This window comes from Molossus molossus, unplaced genomic scaffold (assembly GCF_014108415.1).
Source record: "Molossus molossus isolate mMolMol1 unplaced genomic scaffold, mMolMol1.p scaffold_m16_p_7, whole genome shotgun sequence".
Classification (NCBI taxonomy): Eukaryota; Metazoa; Chordata; class Mammalia; order Chiroptera; family Molossidae; genus Molossus; species Molossus molossus.
Genome location: NW_023425401.1, coordinates 15,497,336 through 15,517,665, shown reverse-complemented (window position 1 = coordinate 15,517,665; position 20,330 = coordinate 15,497,336). Strand labels below are relative to the sequence as shown.

Genomic DNA, 20,330 nt, shown 5'->3' with positions numbered 1-20,330 from the left:
TCTTTCTTGGTTTATTGCCTTGTTTTGCTAGTTACATCCTATGGTAACTTCACAAAAAATTGTGTATGGGATGTAATTTTCACATCTTTGCAGTTGAAGGTGTATATTTTCTGCCCTACATTTGGTTGACTATTTAGCAGAAATTCTAGACTAGAAATTGTAGATGGTAAAACGCAGATGTTTCTCTTGAATCCAGCTCTGTTAAGTTCAGTGTCGCCCTGGCCAGTTTGGTTCAGCAGTTAGAGCATCAGTGTACGGTCCAGAGAGACCCGGGTTCGGTTCCTGCTAAGGTCATGTACCTTGGTTGCAGTTTGTCCCCAGCCCTGGTTGGTCGTGTGGGTGGCAGCCACTCGATGTGTCCCTTTCACATTGATGTTTCTCTCTTTTTCTTTCTCTTCCTCTCTCTCCCTTCTATTCTATCTAAACAAAAAATGGAAAAACGTCCTCGAGTGAGGATTTAAAAAAAAAAAGTTCAGTGTCATTCTAAGTCTTACTAAGTCCTTTCATTCCGCACATGACCTGGTTTTTCTTTCACAGATAGGTAGGGTATTTTGTTGTTTTTAGTATTTTGAAATTTAATAATGATGTGCCTTTGTGTGCATATTTTTTAACTCGTGTTGATGATTAGTGGACTTTCTGTCACAATAAACTTGCCAGACACTTCACAGAAATGTAATTATACAATATGTAATGTTTTGTGATTGACTTCTTTATTTAGCATAAAGTTCCCCAGATTCATCCATATTAACAGCTGCTGTCAGTACTTAGTTTCTTCTTACTGCTAAAGGATGTTCCATTTTATGGCTGTACCACATTGTGTTTACCTGTTCATCACTGGATGGACATTTGGATTGCTCTATTTTTTAGCTGTAATGAATAATGCTGCCGTGAACATTTGTGTGCAAGTATTTATGTGAGCATCTATGTTTTCTTTTTCTCAGGAATGGAATTTGTAGGTCCAATGATGACTTTGTGTTTAAACTTTTGAGAAACTGCCACATTGTTTTCCACAGTGGCCATATTATTTTACACTCCCAGCCATGTACGAATGTTCCAATTTTTTAAAAGTTATTATTGAATTTATTGGGGTGATATTGATAAAATTATATAGATTTCAAGTGTACAGTTCTATTACTCATCGTCTGTATATTGTGTTGTGTGTTCACCACCCCAAGTCAAGTCTCCTTCCATCAGCATTTATACCCCCTTAACCTTCTTCTACCTCCCCCCTCCCACCCCCACTCCCTTTGCCTCTGGCAATCACCATACTGTTGTCTGGGTCTATGAGTGGTATTTTGTTGTTGTTGTTGTTTCTGCTTAATCCCTTCACCTTTTCCACTCAGCTCCTTAACCATCCTCCCCTTTGACAGCTGTCAGTCTCTTCTCCGTATCCAGGAGTCCTTTTCCACTTTGTTAGTTTATTTTGTTCATTAGATTCCACATGTAAGTGAGATCATATGCAATTTGTCTTTCTCTGACTGGCTTATTTCACTTAGTATAATACTCTCCAGGTCCATCACACAGTATTCCGTTGTGTAAATGTACCACAGCTTTTTTAATCCACTCATCTACTTATGGGCACGTGGGCTGATTCCAGATCTTGGGTATTGTAATAATGCTTCAGTGAGCATAGGGGTGCATATATTCTTTTGAATCAGTATTTCAGGTTACTTCATATATATTCCCAGAAATGGAATTGCTGGGTCATAAGGCAGTTCTCTTTTAATTTTTTGAGGTAACTGTATACTGCTTTCTATAGTGGCAGCACCAGTCTGCATTCCCACCAGCAGTGCATGAAGGTTCCCTTTTCTCCACACACTCAGCAACACTTGTTTGTTGATTTATGGATGATAGCAATTCTGACAGGTATGAGGTGTATCTTATTGTGGGTTTGATTTGCATTGTTCTGATGATTAGTGACGTTGAGCATCTTTTCGTGTCTATTGGTCATCTGCGTGTCCTCTCTGGACATGTGTATATTCAAGTGCTCTGACCATTTTTTAATTGGGTTGTTTGTGTTTTTGGTATTGAGTTGTATAAGTTCTTTATAAATTTTGGGTATTAACCCCTTATCAGATGTATCATTGGCCAATATCTTCTTCATTCACTGGGTGGTCTTTTCATTTTGTTAATGGTTTCCTTTGTTGTGCAAAAACTTTTCAGTTTAATGTGGTCCCATTTGTTTATGTTTTAGTTTTGTTTTCCTTTCTTGAGGAGATATATCAGAAACAATATTACTACAAGAAATGTCTGAAATTTTACTTCCTATACTTTCTTCTAGGATTTTTATAGTTTCTAGCCTTACATGTAAGTCTTTAACCCATTTTGAGTTTATTCTTGTGCATGGTGTAAGAAGGTGGTCTGGTGTTTTTTGTTTTGTTTTGTTTTGCATGTATGTGTCCAATATTCCCAACACCATTTATTGAGAGACTATCTTTATCCCATTGTATGTTCTTGCCTCCTTTGTCAAATATTAATTGACTGTAAAGGTGTGGGTTTATTTCTGGGCTCTCTATTCTGTTGCATTGATCTATATGTCTGTTTTTATGCCAGTACCATGCTGTTTTGATTACTGTGGCCTTGTAGTATAGTCTGATATCAGGGAGTATAGTTGATTTCAGGTAGCATGATTCCTCCAACTTTGTTCTTCTTTCTCAAGATTGCTATTGCTACTCAGGGTCTTTTGTGATTCCATATAAATTTTGGGAATATTTATTCTACTTCTGTGAAATACACCATTGGTATCTTGACAAAAATTGCATTCAATCTATAGATTGCTTTGCGTTGTATGGACATTTTAATTATGTTAATTCTTCCTACCCATTAACATGGTATATACTTGCACTTATTTTTATCTTCTTCAATTTCTTTCTTCAGTGTCTTATAATTTTTCAAGTACAGGTCTTTTTTCTTTTTATCCTCACCTGAGGACATTTTTTGCATTTATCTTAAGATAGAGCAGGAAGGGGGGGGGGGGGGAGAAACATTGATGTGAGAGAGAGAGACATCAACTGGTTGCCACTCACACAACCCCAACCGGGGCTGGGGACAAACTACAATCAAGGTACATGCCCTTAGCGAGAACCAAACTCGGGACCCTTCATCCATGGGCCAAAGCTCTAACCGCTGAACCAAACCGGCCAGGGCTCAAGTACAGGTCTTTTTGCATCCTTGTTTAAATTTATTCCTAGGTATTTTATTTTATTATGATACAATTATAAATGGGATTGTTTTCTCAGTTTTCCTTTCTGATAGTTCACTTTGGGTGAACTATCAACTGATTTCTGGATTTGTACTAAACTCATTAGTTTTAGTCGTTTTTTTGGTGGAATCTTTAGGGTTCTATATATATAGTGTCATGTTATTTTCAAATAATGACAGTTTTACTTTCTCCTTTCCAATATGGATGCCTTTTATTTCTTCTTATCTGATTGCTATGACTAGGACTTCTAGTACTATGTTGAATAAGAATATGGGTAAAACTACACTTCACAAAATTGATTAATACCAACTAACAATTGGTAATTGCTATTCCTTAAGGGGAAGGGGAGTGCCGTTAGCTGGAAAAGATACTCACTTGCAACATATCTCACACTTATTAGGATTCGCCATAATTAAGAATTTAAATGTAGGACTCTGTTTCTAGGTAATTATATTTTGAGTTTAAAACTTACTTTATCAAGCACATTTTTTTGGATACAAATTGTATATTGGGGACTACCTTCTAAAACATTCCTATACATTATGAATCAGCAAACTATTGTACTCAAGGTCCACAGTAAGTATTTTAGGCTTTTCAGGTTATCTACTCTCTGTTGTAACTACTCCATAAAACAAATAAAGTCATTGATAATAAAAAGAATGAGCGTAACTGTGCTCCAATAAAACTTCATTTACAGAAATAAGGAACAGGCCAGATTTGGCCATCGGCACTAAATGGAAAAATCTCAAGCTACCCTGTTTATTTTAGTCTATTTTCTCATATTCTGCATTCTCTATGTATAAATTCTCAACATTTATTTTACTTAGTTACCTCACGGAAACCGAGGGAAGATGAAAAAGATGGCCAGGCATATAAGTTCGTATCACGCTCTGAGATGGAAGCAGATATTAAAGCTGGGAAATATTTGGAACATGGAGAATATGAAGGAAATCTCTATGGAACCAAGATTGATTCTATTCTTGAAGTTGTCCAAACTGGACGAACTTGCATTTTGGATGTCAACCCACAAGTAAGCTACATGGATTCCAAAGCTGTTTTGTTTTATTTCCTGTGGAGTTTTGGTTTTAATTTGTGACTATGAAGGTAGCTCCTTCACTTCATTACCTGTTGGTGGTAGAGAACCTTTTTATGTGTCCACTAGTTAAATACATCTCTCATCAATTAGCCAAGCACTAGAAACATGATAGAAGTTTTTATTTAAAAAATATGTTTTTATTTCAGAGAGAGAAAGGGAGAGGGAAAGAGATAGAAACATTGATGAGAGAGAAGCATCAATAGGCTGCTTTCTACATGCCTCTACCAGGGATTAAGCCCATAACTTGGCATGTTCCCTGACCAGAATCTAACCAGCAACTTCCGGGTACATGGGAGGATGCTCAACCAACTGAGGCATACCAGCCAGGCGGTAGAAGTTTAATATTTATTTATTTGTTCAAGTAGTGTATAATTACATATATTAGGAAATGTTAAATTTAAAATAGGCTGCAAAATAGTCACGGGGATATAAAGCACAGCATAGGAAATACAGTCAATAATATTACAGTAACTGGTGCCAGGTGGGTACTGGAAATATCGAGGGAACGCTTTGTAAAGTGTATGATTGTCTAACCTCTACGCTGTACACCTGAAACTAATACACAATAATATTGAGTGTAACTGTAATTGAAATAATTTTTTTTTTTTAATCCTCACCCGAGGACATTTTTCCATTTTTTGTTCAGATAGAGTGGGAGGGAGAGAGAGAGAAAGAGAGAGAAACATCGATGCGAAAGGGACACATCGAGTGGCTGCCTCCCGCACAACCCAACCAGGGCCGGGGACAAACTGCAACCGAGGTACGTGCCCTTAGCGGGAACCGAACCCGGGTCTCTCTGGATCCCAGGCCGATGCTCTAACTGCTGAGCCAAACCGGCCAGGGCGAAAGAATTTTTTAAATTAAAAATATATAAACAAAAAGAATAAAAATTTGAAGTCACACCACACACACAGAATTCCTTTCTCATTTTATTCCATATTTCCCTCACTGACCCATCCAACCCTCTGCATTCAACCCAACCTCGCTTCCCTCCTCAGAGGTAAATATTATTGAGTTTAGTGTGTATCTGTCTGTCTTTTTAGTATGCCTTAAGCAAAAATATATATATAGCCCATGGACCAAAGAGTCGCAAGTTCAATTCCAGTCAAATTGCAATACTTCGGTTGCAGTTTGATCCCCGGCCCTGGTCAAGGTCATGCGGGAGGCAACCAATCAATGTGTGTCTCGCACATCGATGTTCCCCCCCCCATCTGAGAATAAATGGAAAAATATCCTCAGGTTAGGATTTAAAATAAACACACACACACACAATGTAATGGGCTTTCTATTTTTGTTGATTTTTTTTCTACATAAATGGAAAAGTCCTATACAAATTCTTTAGCTTTTTTTGTCAGATAATATTTCTTTCCTTTTTTTAAAAATCTGCACTAGAGGATACCTTTTCACTGATCCTCAGAGTGGAAGAGAGGGAGAGAAAAAGAGAAAATCATAGATGTGAGACATCAATTGGTTGCCTCCCACACAACCCAGACTGGGGCAGGAATCGAACCCACAACCCTTCACTGCTGAACCAAACTGGCCAGGGCTAAACAGTAGTTCTTTTTTTTTATTCCTCACCCGAGGATATTTTTCTGTTTATCTTCAGATATAGTGGGAGTGGGGGAGAGAGAGAGAGAAACATCAGCATGAGAGAGACACATGGATTGTTGCCTCCCACATGACCCTGAGCAGGGCCAGGGACTGAACCACAACTGAGGCATGTGCCCTTGACCAGAATCAAACCCAGGACTCTCTGGGCCAAGGCCAGTCACTCTAACTATGGGGCCAAACCGGCCAGGGCTAACCAGTATTTCTTGAAGATCTTTTCATATCAGTTACTGTCAAGCTTTTTTTTTATTCTTTTTAATTGCTGTATAGTATTTCATAATATAAATGTGTATTAATTTATATAATCACTCTCCAATTAATAGACACTGAAATTATTTCCAGCTTTTTCAATATTAAGAGAATTCTACAATTCACATAGAAAACATTTACATCATTCTTGATGACTTTGGGTCCTTCATTAAGAGTCACGCTTTCCTTTGTTCAAGAGGATCAGAGAGTAATGAGACTGAGGTCAGAACACAATAAATGATCACTGTTTTAGAGAACTACTGCATGCAGTCCAAAGGATAGAAGTGGGGCAAGTGTTATACTGTATTCGTAATCCTTAGGAAGAGGGCAAATAGACTTTGATTGTTTAGTAAAAATTAAAAGGTAGTGATACAAATTCTAATCCTGTGTAAATTGGTATGTGATTGTTCCCCTGCACAGGCCCTGAAAGTCCTGAGGACGTCCGAGTTCATGCCCTACGTGGTATTCATCGCTGCTCCGGAGCTGGAGACACTACGTGCCATGCACAAAGCTGTGGTGGACGCTGGCATCGCCACCAAGCTTTTGACGGTGAGCAGTTCTTTTTTGGTTGACAATATTACTTCCTCTTATAGATTGTCCTTTTCCTTTTCTTTGGAGCGTGTTTAATCCTATATAATCATATTTATGAAATAAATATACTGCGTAAGGTATTATAGAATAAAAATTCATTCACTAGATGTAGTTAGGGTTTGGAACAGTATTGCTTTTACTTAAAAATGAGTGTTCACTTTATTTTAAAACAGATGTTTACTCCCCCTGTGTAAATACAGCGGGCCAGTATTAAAATACGCATATTAATTCACCCCCTCATTTTACCAATGAGGAAACTGGGCCCCAAAACCAGTTTTGTTTCTGTTCCATGTTTTCTTTTGTTCTCCCTCTCTCCTTTCTCATATTATGGAAATTTTTAAATATGTACCACCAAGGAATAAACATGATCCTCCTTGTGCCATCACCTAGCTCAATAACGTGGCCATTTTTGTTTCTCTCATTTCCTCACTTTGAATTATTTTGAAGCAAATCTTTGATACTGTATCAACCATAAATATTTAGTATTTATCTTGAAAAGATAAAGACTTTTTAAATATAACCATAATATCATTAACATGTAAAAAAATTAAGAGCAGCTTCTTAATATCATCAATATACAGCCCTTACTTGAATTTTCCCAAGATTTATAATATTTTTTACAGCTGCTTTGTTTAAATCAGGATCCAAATAAGGTCAGCACATTGCATGTACTTGATGTCTTCTAAATCCTTTTTCCCCAACTTACTGAGGTGTGATTGACATACAATAAACTATACATATTGAAAATGTACAACTTAACACATTTGAGCATATGTATACACCCATGACACCATCGTAGTCAAGGTAATGGACATGTCCATCACCTCCAAAAGACTAGATTTTGAGAATTAATATTAGCATCACAGTAAAGTATCCAACCTACTTATTTCTTATGTTCACTTTGAGTTGGTATTTGAGCAAGTAAATGTACATTATAATAAAAACATTGCCTTTTAAAACTCTTTGACAGGACTCTGACTTGAAGAAAACAGTGGATGAAAGTGCACGAATTCAGAGAGCTTACAACCACTATTTTGATTTGATCATCGTGAATGACAATCTCGACAAAGCCTTTGAGAAACTACAAACTGCCATAGAGAAACTGAGAATGGAGCCACAGTGGGTCCCCATCAGCTGGGTTTACTGATAATTCAATAAGGTTCACAATTAAAATACAACTTTTAGAAAGTGACTATAACAAGTAAAGCTTCTGCTGAGAAAATACGTGCGCAGACAGAAGATCCGCCAAGTCCAGGCATCTTCGCTGTGTAGATTGAATGACCAGTACACTATTCTGAATTTTTATAGAAAATGTGGTTGGGAAGGTGTACTAATATATAATTTATCTTAATTTTTCTAACTTTTTATGGACAATCTATTCATATCACATAAAGAAATGCGTTGAAGCATTTTGTATATGTTTTGATTCAGTACCTTTGCCTTTTTCATCACAGGAATTTTCAACTCATTCATTGGAATATTGGTCTCACATTTTCACTGTGATAATGAATACTTGAAATAGTTTTGTAAAGTTGTCATTTAGTTCAATATTTAACTAGTGAAGGGTCAGTTACTCTGATTGGGAGAAAATAGTAGGTATTGGCTTTCTTTCCTAATATACTTTCTTACAGAAGCAGAACTTTATGCCAGTGCCACAGCCAGTCTACCACCATCGAATCTGACCTCAGAAGTCTGCTCGATGAGAGTTTGTTATTTCAGAGACATATGGCTGTCCATTCTGATTTATACAGATATATTGTTTTTCCCCCTTCATTTCTGTCTTCAGTGAAGAAGTGAAGAGCAGTACCTTGCACTCTCATTTGTTGCAAAGACAAGCTGATATTAACGTGTATACAGCACGCAGCGCTGGGCAGGCTCAGAGAGTGCCTTCTGTAACCCTTACAGTTGATTTATTTTCACAGTAAAAGTTAAACTGACAAAAATGAACCTACTTCTTCATACAGTTTTTTATTAGGAGAGAGATGGTCAGCAGCTGTAGAATGCCTCTGCATATTTCTGGGGTGCAGAAAAAGGCCTCTTGAGTGTGCTTTTTGAAGTATGATGCAATCATTAAGGTGTGTGTATGATTTGTTGTGTTGAGAAACCAATCCACTGAATGATTTTTAAAATTTGGAAATAATTGTCAGCTGTTTTATCTATATATAACATATACATTATATAATATGTGCATTGTATGTATTATATAATATATGTTAAATAATGTGTGTGGTTTTTTTACATTTCTGTAAGGAAGTGCACTTGTTTAATGATTAGGGAAAAAACAGTTCTCTAGATGCATTAATGTATACGAATTTCCAAATTCACTGCAGTTGATACCTTCCTTTAGGATAAGTCAGCTATATTTTATATTGCTGCTAGCTTTTCACATAAAAGTACTCACACTTAAAAGGCTAGGTGCCGGCTGCTGAGTTTGCTTTCCCATCACCAGGGCTGTCCCGGGAGCAGCAGGGCCGGAGCAGGAGGGAACGCGTGGCGGGGAGAGGTGCGCACACTTGGTTTGAAGTCTTTTCACAGTTAAAACTCAAGTTTTTGTATTGTTGAGATTGGAAATCCATACGTATTTTTTAATTCCAGAATTTCATATTCAGAACACAAATTCATATTCTTTGTCCTAGGATAGGAAATGGGGGGCAAAATGGCTCACATTCTTTTAATAACTTTGATAACTTTTAAACCACATACATTTCCATCACATTGTTGGCTTCTCAGAGCAACAGAAATCAAGCATAGTGTTGAGGTGATGTCCTATGACTTAGTGTTTCAAGACACTGCAGACTTTAAGAGAAATTTTATTTCCACATTCTCCAGTGTGCCTTCATCTTTGAGCAGCTTTGGGATCCTTGTAGCAGCACAGTTTATCCACAAATTATTTCAATCATCTTGGCAACATAGAGATGATTTTTACATCAGATGTATTTCTAGCTTTGTTATAGGGTATAAAATGCATATTATTTAGAAAATAGTCTACATGTAAAGAAGTTATTTCTATTACAAATGATACTCATCACTAACTATTAGTCAATACACTCTAGCTCCTTCCTAATATGAAATAAAACGACGCAGTTTAGTTCCTTTCAGCCTAGAAGCCAGAGTTGAAGAGAATACATGTAGCAAAGCTCGTTGTACCTCAGTGAAGAGTCAAGTCCCAGCTGCGTCTGCAGGAACCAGCAGATTCTCCCACAACAGTGAGGGTAGGGCTGAGGTCATTAGCTTTACTGAAGAGAAAATGGTTAAAAGTGATGTTGAGCAATTGTTAGTTGTTAAAATACACACACACACACACACACACACACACACACACACACACGTGCGCACGTGCACCTATGCTTTTGGGAAACATGATGTGCCTGTCAGTACCCTGGTGCACCTGAGGGTTCGTTCCTTGGGGGCAGGTGAGGATCACATTCAGGGCATGACTGTTTATGTACAACTAAAAAATATACATTTATAAATGTATTTTATTTTCAAACATACAAATACCCAGAGTTGATGTCTCTGGATAAGTAATTTAACCCTATCTACTGGAATATATGTGATGTGTTATAAGTAGAATTTCATCTTTATTACAACCATGCCTTGATTTTGCATTCTCAATTTCTGTTTGATGTTTGGGAAATACCAAATATCCAACACATCAGGACCTGATTTACTTTTGCCAACTCTAACTATACAATTGCTGAACATAGCTTACTAAAAGCCATTATCATAAACCCAGTAAGACTACAGCAAAAGTAGCCTGAACCTAGATTCTAGAATCTAGCAAAATTTATTTACAATTGCTTATAAGGACAAGTGTTCCTGAAACGAACAAATTGGTTATTAATACAAATTCAGAAAAAGCAAATTAGCAATAAAATACAATAACGTGGCATTACAGATTATGGCCAGATACCAGCTGCTTTGACCAGAATATCCCAATAACAATAAAAGATGATCTTTACTTTAAAATTTATTAAATTGGTATTTCTATGTATATAACAAGTGTCATGATCGTGATTGGGGTTGATTTTCAAGATGGATAGCCATGGAATTAGGTACAATTATTTTGAATTGAAAACATAAAAGTTTGAAAATTGGTCAAAATAATGATCTGCTTAACAGCATGCTTTTACAAAAACTTCTGAAACAACACTCCATTTTCCAGAAATCACAGTCTAGAGAGCCAATAATTTTGTAGTAATGAACCTTTATACTAAGTATGGAAAAAGCAATCCTGAAATTTTATGTATATAGATAGCAGGTCATTTTTTATATGTTTGAGTCACCATATATATAATATATGTATACAGCTATGTGTATAATATGTAAAATTCTCCCAAAATCCATGAATAATAAAACTAAATATATTCACCCATGTAATTATAACTAGTGTTGTTAAATTTGTAATTACTTCCAAATTCTTATACATTCTGGAACTTTTTTCACATTGTTTGAAAGGGCTTTGGTCTTACCTTGAGTCAAGTACTGATCTCCTTTTTGAAAAATAAATGAAGTAGTAAGCCCATAAAATTAACATTATAACTTTAATTTCCTTAAGGAAAAAGGAGAGGCCTAGATGGAAACCTCTTGGGAAATACTTAAGCCTTCTAATGAATTCATGATAGAGTTTAGGTTTAGAGATATGGTACCTGCCCTCCTCTTGTTGCAAAGGATGTGCTGTAAGAATTCACGTAACAACATCTGTAATATATTTTGAGTTTTTGGAACAAATTCAGTATTTTAAATGATTAGATTATTGTATATAGTACAAGTGAATGTTATTCACAAACTGAAGGATGAATACCTTTGACTAATCAGCATCATATCAGTTTTTATGTAAATATTGTATACCTGAGGAAGATAACAATTCTATAATTTTTTAAGGTAAGATTATTTTTTAAATGGATTTTTGTTAGCTTCAAGTTTTATTAATTTTTAAAATAGTTCCCATAATTTGTCATGTTACTTTCTGTGTTCCTGGAATGATTTAGTGTAGAGAATAAACAATGAGTCCTTAAGCCACCAAAAAGTGAAGGAAATGATTATATCAAATTTAAAAGCATAGTTTTCACTTCTGCAATATACTGCTTTACTTTCTTTAAAATAGTCTCTCCCTTGATAAAAATAGAGACAGTGTACTTCTACTGACTGAGATACTAATTCTTACTCCTGACCATGTGACCCTTGGTAAAATTTATATATCTCTTTACTTTTAATATTCTATTTGTTAAATAAGGCTAACTTAATACTTGTCTTCAGCTTAAATTACAAGAAGTAATTTGTAATTCTGATATGGCAAATGCTAAACTAGAAAATCTTTATTAGGCTACTTTGTTTATTATATGAATTCGCTTACATTGAAGTTACTTATCTTTTAGTTCTTTTAAAGTGTGCCTCTTTTGGAGCTAACAGTACATGGTGTATGTACACTATTCTGGAATCTTATCTCCAGTTTTAAAACAGCTCTGAGGACCCATTCCAGCCTAGAAGAGGGTCAGTTCTGCTCTCAGTGGCCCTGGGCCACTCCCGGGCAGGAGGTCCATTTTAGTTTAGAATCTCATTCCAAGTCCAGCCCTTAGCAAGTCCTTGCTGCCAACCAGACCACTTACCGATCAGTTTTAAGGAAGTAATCCAGTCTACTCTTCCATCCAAAACAAGCTGATCTTTGCCCCTTAAAGCTGCCCTACCCTATTCTTAGCCTGAAACTTTTCACCGCAGCCCATATTGTTTAATTGATAGTATTAAGTTTAAAAGGTGTCTTTCCTAATAGGGAGAAACATTCACAGTTAGGTCATTAGTGGACCACTAGTCTGACAGGAATGCATTTTAGTGACCTCTCTCTCATGGGTGATGCAGCACTATGACGATAACCGACTTGCGTCCACACACCCAAGTCCGTCAGGTGCCGGTTCTCTCTTTTTTTCACTACTTGCTTTTACTGTTTTCTAATCTCCGGCACAAACTGAATGAACACATCTACAGTTAATATCAAATACTCTGCTTGTAAACCTGTCCCACCGGACAGGCTACCAGAGAGCAGAAGCCCAAAGGTCTCATTTTAACAGTTGGGATTTGAAGTCCTTGTACTTCAGAAACAGCAAGCCAGGGGTAGAAGCATCTGGCAGCCCCACCTGCAGTTTGGTTTTCCTCGCGTAGTCAAGGCGGCCTGGGAACTTGGAGGAAGGGGAAAAGCGCGGAGATGGAAAGCTGCTCAGCTGTAAGTGGCCTTGCTCCTACCCTCCAACCGGAGGGATGGGGAGCGCGTGGCCACGCGGCTTGGAGCACACAGCGTGTTCTGGGAGAGGCGATCCAAGGGAGAGACGCCCGAGTCTCAGCAGACCCAGACCTGAGGAATGGCTCATCTCGTCTGCTCTTGAATGCGGGAGGAACTTCCTCTGGCTGGGTGCTGCCTTGGGAAAGGAACTGGCTCCCGTCTCCGCAGAGGAAGGGGTGTCTTGGATTTCGCGGTGCAGGGGGGAGCACGGGGGTCGGGCCGTCATTTCCTACATCTTGGGCTGAGCACCCTTAGAGCCGGTGATGAGTATGTGCTGTGAAAAGCTTCTTTGGGGGATTTTCTTCCCCATTTCGTTTTGGTACATCTTTATTTTGAACACAAATGCATGCTCTTTTTAACCTCGAGTCTGTGAAGTGATTGTGGAACTTTTTTTTTTTTTTAATGGAGGACAAAATCTTGTTAGCAACCTAAAAATCAGAGCTGAACGAGCCGCTAAAGTAAATTTCTGATGGAAAAGTTGAAAAGTGAAAATTGCTACTACTTTCCAATTAATTGTATTGCTAATTCCCGTATAAAGGAAACATGACTGTTCTTGTATAAATAAAATTGTCCTGCAGTACAATTAAGTATTGCTTTTTCAGAAGCTGTCCCTATAACATTTTTCCTTTCACGTATTTCCATATGCTGTCCAAAACAAAAATTACTGAAATGTTCAATCTGTGAAATTCCATATGCCTGGTAAAATATTTTTGTATGTAAAAAGAAATAAATATTTAATATTGGAAAAATGTAGTGTTTTCATGTATAAGTAGAATTACAGATAATAAAATACAGAGGCTATGAGCTTAGCTTTGGAAACTTCCTTTAAATGATAATGGTTTTTTTGCCCCGGCCGGTTTGGCTCGGCGGTTAGAGCGTTGGCCTGCGGTCCTGAGAGACCCGGGTTCAGTTTCCCCTAAGGGCGCAGTTTGTCCCCGGCCCTGGTCGGTTGTGCGGGTGGCAGCCACTCGATGTGTTCCTTTCACATCGATGTTTCTCTCTCTCTCTCTCTGTTCCTCTCTCTCCCTCTACCTGAACAAAAAATGGAAAAATGTCCTCAGGTGAGGATTAAAAAAAAAAAAAAATGCTAATGGTTTTTTATAAAAAGCCTCTAATGTCATTTAGTTTTTCCCACCAAAACAAATAGGTAAATTTTTCACCTGCCTCTCCTCTCTAACAAGGAAAGAATAACCACGTCTCCTCTACACCAGCCCAAGTTTCAAAGACAACATACTCAAGGGAAGACATTCAAAGACAGAGAAGACTAATTAAGATTAAGAAAAGGCCGCTGTGCTTGGACCGCACGAGGTGACACCAGGACCACTTCCCAGCGACCAAGACAGCAGCCCTGGCGGGGAGGACGAGTCTGCCGGTACCGGTCAGCCGCAGGCCTGCAGTGAGGAGGGGGTGGGCCCGCCTCGCTGGCCAGGGGACCAGGGTGAGTCCAGGAAGCCCGTTCCAGAAGGCCGACTTCGCTGTGCTTCCCCAAGCTGGATTCTGGGATTCCACACCTCATACGTAAGAAATGGCTCGTCCAGTGCCTTCCTGATGTCGCCCAAAGCATCAGGTGTTACATACAGCAGTTCCGAGTACTGTTGTTTCACTCAGTGTCATTTCATTCTAACGATGAGGGAAAAAATCAATTACTGGCCGGGGCCATCGTCTGTGTGGCGTGTGCAGTTCTTGCCGTGTCTGCGCGGGTTTTCCCCTGGTGCTCTGGTATCCTGCCACATCCCAGAGAGGGGCATGCTGGGTTCGGGCGTGTCTACATGCCCCAGTCTGTGTGGCATGTGGGTAGCCCTGCGATGGAAGGGCATCCTGTCCAGGCTGGTCTCCCCTTGAGCCCCCAGCTGCCTTAAAGGCTCCACCACCCGGAACCCTGAACTGGTTTTTCCAGGTTGGAAAACCATTCTCATACTTGTTTTTATTCATCTTTCTTAAATGTTTGTATAGCTCACATCTGTTTCATTGTTTAATATTTGAAGTGTTCAGAGTCTCTATAAGTTTGGGGATGTTTTTGTGAGTGGAAATAGGCTGTACAAACTTGTACTTTTTGACTCCTGTTTATATCAATTAGCTTCTGGGTAAAAATGGTTTTGTCAGCCCTGGCCAGTTTGGCTCAGTTATTGAGTGTTGGCCTGTGGCCCAGAGAGTCCTGGGTTCGGTTTCCGCTAAGGGCACATACCACAAAAAAAAAGGTTTTGTTACGTGTTATTTTGTTTCAAGTCGCAGTTTCCAAGAACCTAATCAACAGTGAGGACTTACTGCAGTTCATTCTTCCGTCTTATACTACCTGTCAGTTTTCTGTCACCACAGTAACCAATTATGACACATTTAGCAGCTTCAAACACAGACTTGTTATCTCAGTTCTGGGGTTCGAACCCAGCACGGGTCTCAGCAGGCTAAAACCGAGGTGCGTCGGCCTCCCTGCCCCTCCGGAGGCCTGGAGGAGGCTCGCTCGCGGGCCGCTGGCGACTGGTTCCAGGCAGTTGCCGAGCTGGTGTCCCCACGTCCTCACTGCTGTCAGACAGGCGGCTCTCCTTGACCCAGCAGCACTGACCCTGTCGTGGTAACCTTCCCTGCGTGCTCCTCGGCCAGCGCTCTCGCTGACCCTTCTGCCTTCTTTCTTTGAGGGGCCCACCCAGATCGTCCAGGATAGCCTGTCGTCTCAAGGTCCCCAACCTTAAAGCCACCATAAAGTCCCCTTTTGTCATGTAAGGTAACGATCACAGGTCCCAGACACCTTTAAGAGGCCACCGTCGGGGTAACTGGCCTGTGTTAGGGCAACTGTAGAAACAGCTAAAATGCCTTAGCTGCCTGTTTGATGTAACCCAAGCTTTTGACCCTGGCTGGGTTGGCATATTTTCTTTCTGTCTGAAATCTCTCCTTGTTTTTTTTTTGTTTTTTGTTTTTGTTTTTGGTGTTTTGGTATAGTTTTATTATTATTATTTGGAGGATAATGCATACAAAATTCTAACAGGAATAGAAGGGTGAACCACCCTCATCCCCACCTCTAAATCTTCTCCCCAAAGGACCCCCCCCCCCCGCCATTGGGTTTCTAGTGAACTTGTGAGGTTTCCCATGATTGTGATATGTGTGTATCTGTTTTTCACACGGGTAGACTCACGTTGCACACTCTGTCTGCGGTTTGTTCTGTATACTTATTTTATTTCAGGAAACCAGGGGGAAGGTGTGGGTTGTGCCACCATTGTAGCTCCATGTTCACTTGGGCATGTTCCTTTCCAGTTTGTGCACAAGGTGCTGTTTTTGTTTTTTTTAATCCTCACCCAAGGATACTTTTCCATTTATCTTCAGATAGAGTGTGAGGGAGAGAAAGAGAGGGAGAGAAACATCGATGTGAGAGAGACACATCAACTGGTTGCCTCTCGCACAACCCTGACCAGGGCCAGGGACCAAACCACAACCGAGGTACGTGCCCTTAACCGGAATCGAACCCACAACTCCTGTCCATAGGCCGACGCTCCAGTCACTGAGCCAAAGCGGCCCAGGCAAGGTGCTGCTCTTTGATGCTGTTGCCACCACAGTGTGCACCTCTGTACCCTTTTCTTCTCATGTGTCATGAGTACTTTGCATGAGGTTTAGCCTCATTCTTAAAAGGTGATGAAAGGGTTATTTGCTTTCATCAAAAGCTGAAGAGCAGGAAGGGGAGAAGTAGATGATGATGAGGTAAAAACCATGTATTGAGTAACAAGTTTCTCTCCCAACAGCCAGTGCTCCTGGTCCCCACCTCCTCCCTGCTCCTAAATTACACTCTGGCAATAGGGCTTAGCAGTGGACCCCGGGGCACCAGGGCCAGTCCAGGCGGTTTGTAGTAGAAGGATGTAAAATAAGAAAAAGCAAAATACACACCATTCCTTTGATATCATATGTATTTTACAAATTAAACATCCAGCATGCAAGGGAGATCGGCACGTTGTTCTCGACAGAATTAGCCTGTTCCCCGAAGCGTGGCAAAGGCAAATAAAATGCATGGAGCCAGGCCCCTAAGGAAGCGGGCCCACTCTTGGGCTTTTTAGTGTAATTTTATTTAGGAGAATATGTGTGCTCCAGTGGTATTCATGGTTCATTTCTGTCCTGCAGAGCTTCCAGCACGTCCATAACGTAGCCTTCAATGAAAAGAAATCGCTTTCCCACAGCATTCAAGATTTAAAGTGAATTTTTGGATCAAAGTCTCAGACCCATCTGCTTTTGTATAACAGGAAGAAAGTGGGAAATACAAGTGATAGATGAGCCATTTTTCTGCAGGGAGAAAAGTCAGTGTGTGCTGGCTTAGACTCCTCAGCCCTCGTCCAGCTCCGCAGGTGCTGGAGTTTAGCTCGCACCCTGGTGGCTAACCTCGAGGTGATACACGGTGCAAAAAGTCACTGCTGCTTGAATTCTTGCAAATTCATTTCCTTGATCAACTTTTAACTTGGCTTTGACCTAAGCCCCAAAGTAGTACCTTAACGATGCTGAAAAGTCCGCAGCCTTGGCTGGCAACGTGTCCTTGGGATTCGCCTGTGACGTTATTGACGAGCTCTGCCTAAAGCGCGGAGTCCATGCAGGCTTATGTAAAGAATGAGTGGGAAAACGTTCGGGACTCTGCAGGTGACAGCTCTGACGGACGACTGGCGTCTTTCCAGCTGAATGTCGGCTGTGGCAAGCAGGTGCTGCACGATCCCAAACCTCCCTGCATCCCTCAGAGGGGCCAGGGCTGAGTCTTCAAGATCAGATTCTCCATCAGCGGACAGGGCGCGGAGCTGAAACGGCACATTTGAAACACTTTCACTTAAACACGTTACAGAAAATCCACATTGTTGGACAGTAACGCACTTCTAGCTCATTATGAAAAAAATAAATTTAAGTTGCTATTCAAACTTCCCAAATAGAGGAGGAAAGCCTCAATATGTAACAAGATATATCTGGGCCAGGATCTCAGGCCTGATGGTTCTAGTTCGCCTGGAGTCCTCTAATCCCTACGCCCTGAACTCTGCCTGCTACTAGCCCCATTAACACAGTAGGTCAGGAAGGTCAGAATGCAACCTTCTCGTACATGCAGTGCAGTATGTAAGGCTTGTTTGATGTTTTTAAAGAAAATTTTAGAATATTTGCACTTGCGCAAACTCCTCGAAGGGGTAGGCACCATAGTTTATCTTATGCTTCTGCCTCAAGAACCTGTGCCCTTGTTCTTCCTGCGACCTGGATACTCTTCCTCCAGGGTCCCATGCAGACCTTTCCGTCTGCTCCCCGCTGCCGGCTGAAATGCCACATTAGAAGGGCCTTGCCCTTCACCCATCCACCCCACCCACAGCCACCAGCACATTGTCTTCTTGTGTGTACTAGGTCCGCAGTTATCTCGACAGTCGCTGGTCTGTCCAGGAGAGCAGGGCCTGGTCTGTCGTGGTCACCACTTACCCTGCCTGGAACTAGACCCTCCGTGTTCCGCATGAATGTTAGTTCTCCTGAGAGGTCACTGTTCTCACTGCGGTCGCTGAGAACAGTAGGAACTTAGCGTTCTGGGATCTTGGTCAGGGCCTGTGACACTTTATTTTTTAATCTTCAGTAAACAGGTATTCAGATCAGATTAGGAATGTAGAGAGTACATTTTAAAGTAAAAAAAAAAAAAAAAAAAGCCCTGGCCGGTTTGGCTCAGCGGTTAGAGCGTCGGCCTGCGGTCCGGAGAAACCCGGGTTCGGTTCCCGCTAAGGGCATGTACTTCGGTTGCAGTTTGTCCCCGGCCCTGGTTGGTCGTGCGGGTGGCAGCCACTCGATGTGTCCCTTCACATCGATGTTTCTGTCTCTCTCTCCCTTCCTCTCTCTCCCTCCCACTCTATCTGTACAAAAAATGGAAAAATATCCTCGGGTGAGGATAAAAAAATGAAGCCTAAAAAGGATGCATGAATTTTAACCAAATCTAAAGAATTCCGGAAGCGTTTAGAGTAATAATAACCTCACGGAAAGTGGAGGCAGCTTGGCCCGCGGCCGACGGGCGGCACTCATTTGAATACAGAAGTACTTGGGTGTCTATTATCAAAATCAGCCTTACAAAACTGCACCTTGCAGACTGGCCAAATACACTTCACGCAGTGTAACCGCAGGCCTAAGCGCTTGGCCCAGCCGGTAAACCACCGCTTATGCTTCGAGAGTGGATTAGGCACGAGCTCCGCAGCCCAGGGCTTAAGGATGAGCCCCGGGGCTGGTGCAGAAGTGCCGAGCGGCATCCAGCCTCCTTCTCCGAACAGCTGCCAACCCGCACTTCCAGGAATAAGAGTCACCCGGAGGGTGGTGTGAGATTAACACTCTACCCGTGATTCTAACTCACCTTCTTACCATTTCTTTTACCAGTTCGGCACACGTGTTCGTGTGTCTGACACTGTCCTCCCAGAAGGCCTTCAGAAAGCCTCTCAAGGTTACTCTGGCCACCAGATAAGAACAGACAGAAATGCAGGTGGATTTTTGTGCCCTATTCTAAGTAAATGCCTGTAAGAAACACATGATACCCAAGTTCCTGGGGAGGCAAGAACCTCACTGTCTTAAGAGTTGTTGCAATATCTAAGGGAGGTCATGTGAAGACGCCCAGGAGGTCTAAAGAAAAATGAGTTCTTAGCCCATGAAGGCAAACAGAGGACTTTGTGGGTGGGGAGTTTGAACCAGGGAATAGCAGCCAAGCTGGAGCTCGGAGTGTGTCCTAAGGGCTACTTGTCCAACTCCAGCAGAGCTGGTCTGCAAGGAAGATGTCAGCTAAGCATGAGCGTGTTGGGAGAGGGACTTACCTAATGCGGTCTTGGCAGTATTCTCTCTCCCATATACTTTCTGATTTCTGATTGCAGTCGATGACCTTATAGATACTTGGTAAAGACTAACTAGGGACATGCTAGGTGCTCAGTTGTTACAAAATGGAGCTGGGCTACCACGGCAGACCTACCGCCGAGCTCATCATTGCAGACAGATATGAAGCGCAGTGTTTCCATAACCAAACCCCACACTAGCGTCTGCCCTCAGCTGGCCACAGGACACGTGCGCCGGCACATTTCCAAGTAGTTCGGGTTCTGTGGTCAAAGCACAGCAATGCAGCATTCCCCTGGCAGGTGGAATCTGCCTTTGGTTGTGAATGACATTTAAACTGCTGCTTGGCACGGTGCCTCGCTGCAGTCCTCAGATCCTTTCCTGTGCAGAGAAGCGCCAAAGGCACGAACCACAGTGCTCAAATCTCCCTGGGGGGAGGGGGGAGGGAACACTCAGGGCCCTCGCTAGGCCGTCTGCCTGATATCTGCTGGTCCTTAGAAACCAGGCCTTAACACGAGCCAGGC

General features: G+C 41.1%; 2 protein-coding genes across 4 annotated transcripts in view; one reads left to right on the top strand and one right to left on the bottom strand.

The window, feature by feature from the left end:
- Positions 1–8,890, top strand: part of MPP6 (membrane palmitoylated protein 6) — a 40,371-nt gene extending 31,481 nt beyond the window's left edge. For 2 of the 3 annotated variants that reach the window (XM_036247426.1, XM_036247425.1), the window contains exons 11-13: positions 4,030–4,232; positions 6,576–6,704; positions 7,717–8,890. In XM_036247426.1, coding sequence (XP_036103319.1) covers positions 4,030–4,232; positions 6,576–6,704; positions 7,717–7,893 — 509 coding nt within the window. In that variant the 3' untranslated portion in view covers positions 7,894–8,890. The remainder of the gene's footprint in view (positions 1–4,029; positions 4,233–6,575; positions 6,705–7,716) is intronic. The other variant, XM_036247427.1, reaches the window with a different exon arrangement.
- Positions 8,891–16,936: 8,046 nt separating this feature from the next.
- Positions 16,937–20,330, bottom strand: part of GSDME (gasdermin E) — a 50,448-nt gene continuing 47,054 nt past the window's right edge. The window contains exon 10 of the mRNA XM_036247016.1: positions 16,937–17,780. Within this exon, the coding sequence (XP_036102909.1) occupies positions 17,547–17,780 (234 nt within the window). The 3' untranslated portion in view covers positions 16,937–17,546. The remainder of the gene's footprint in view (positions 17,781–20,330) is intronic.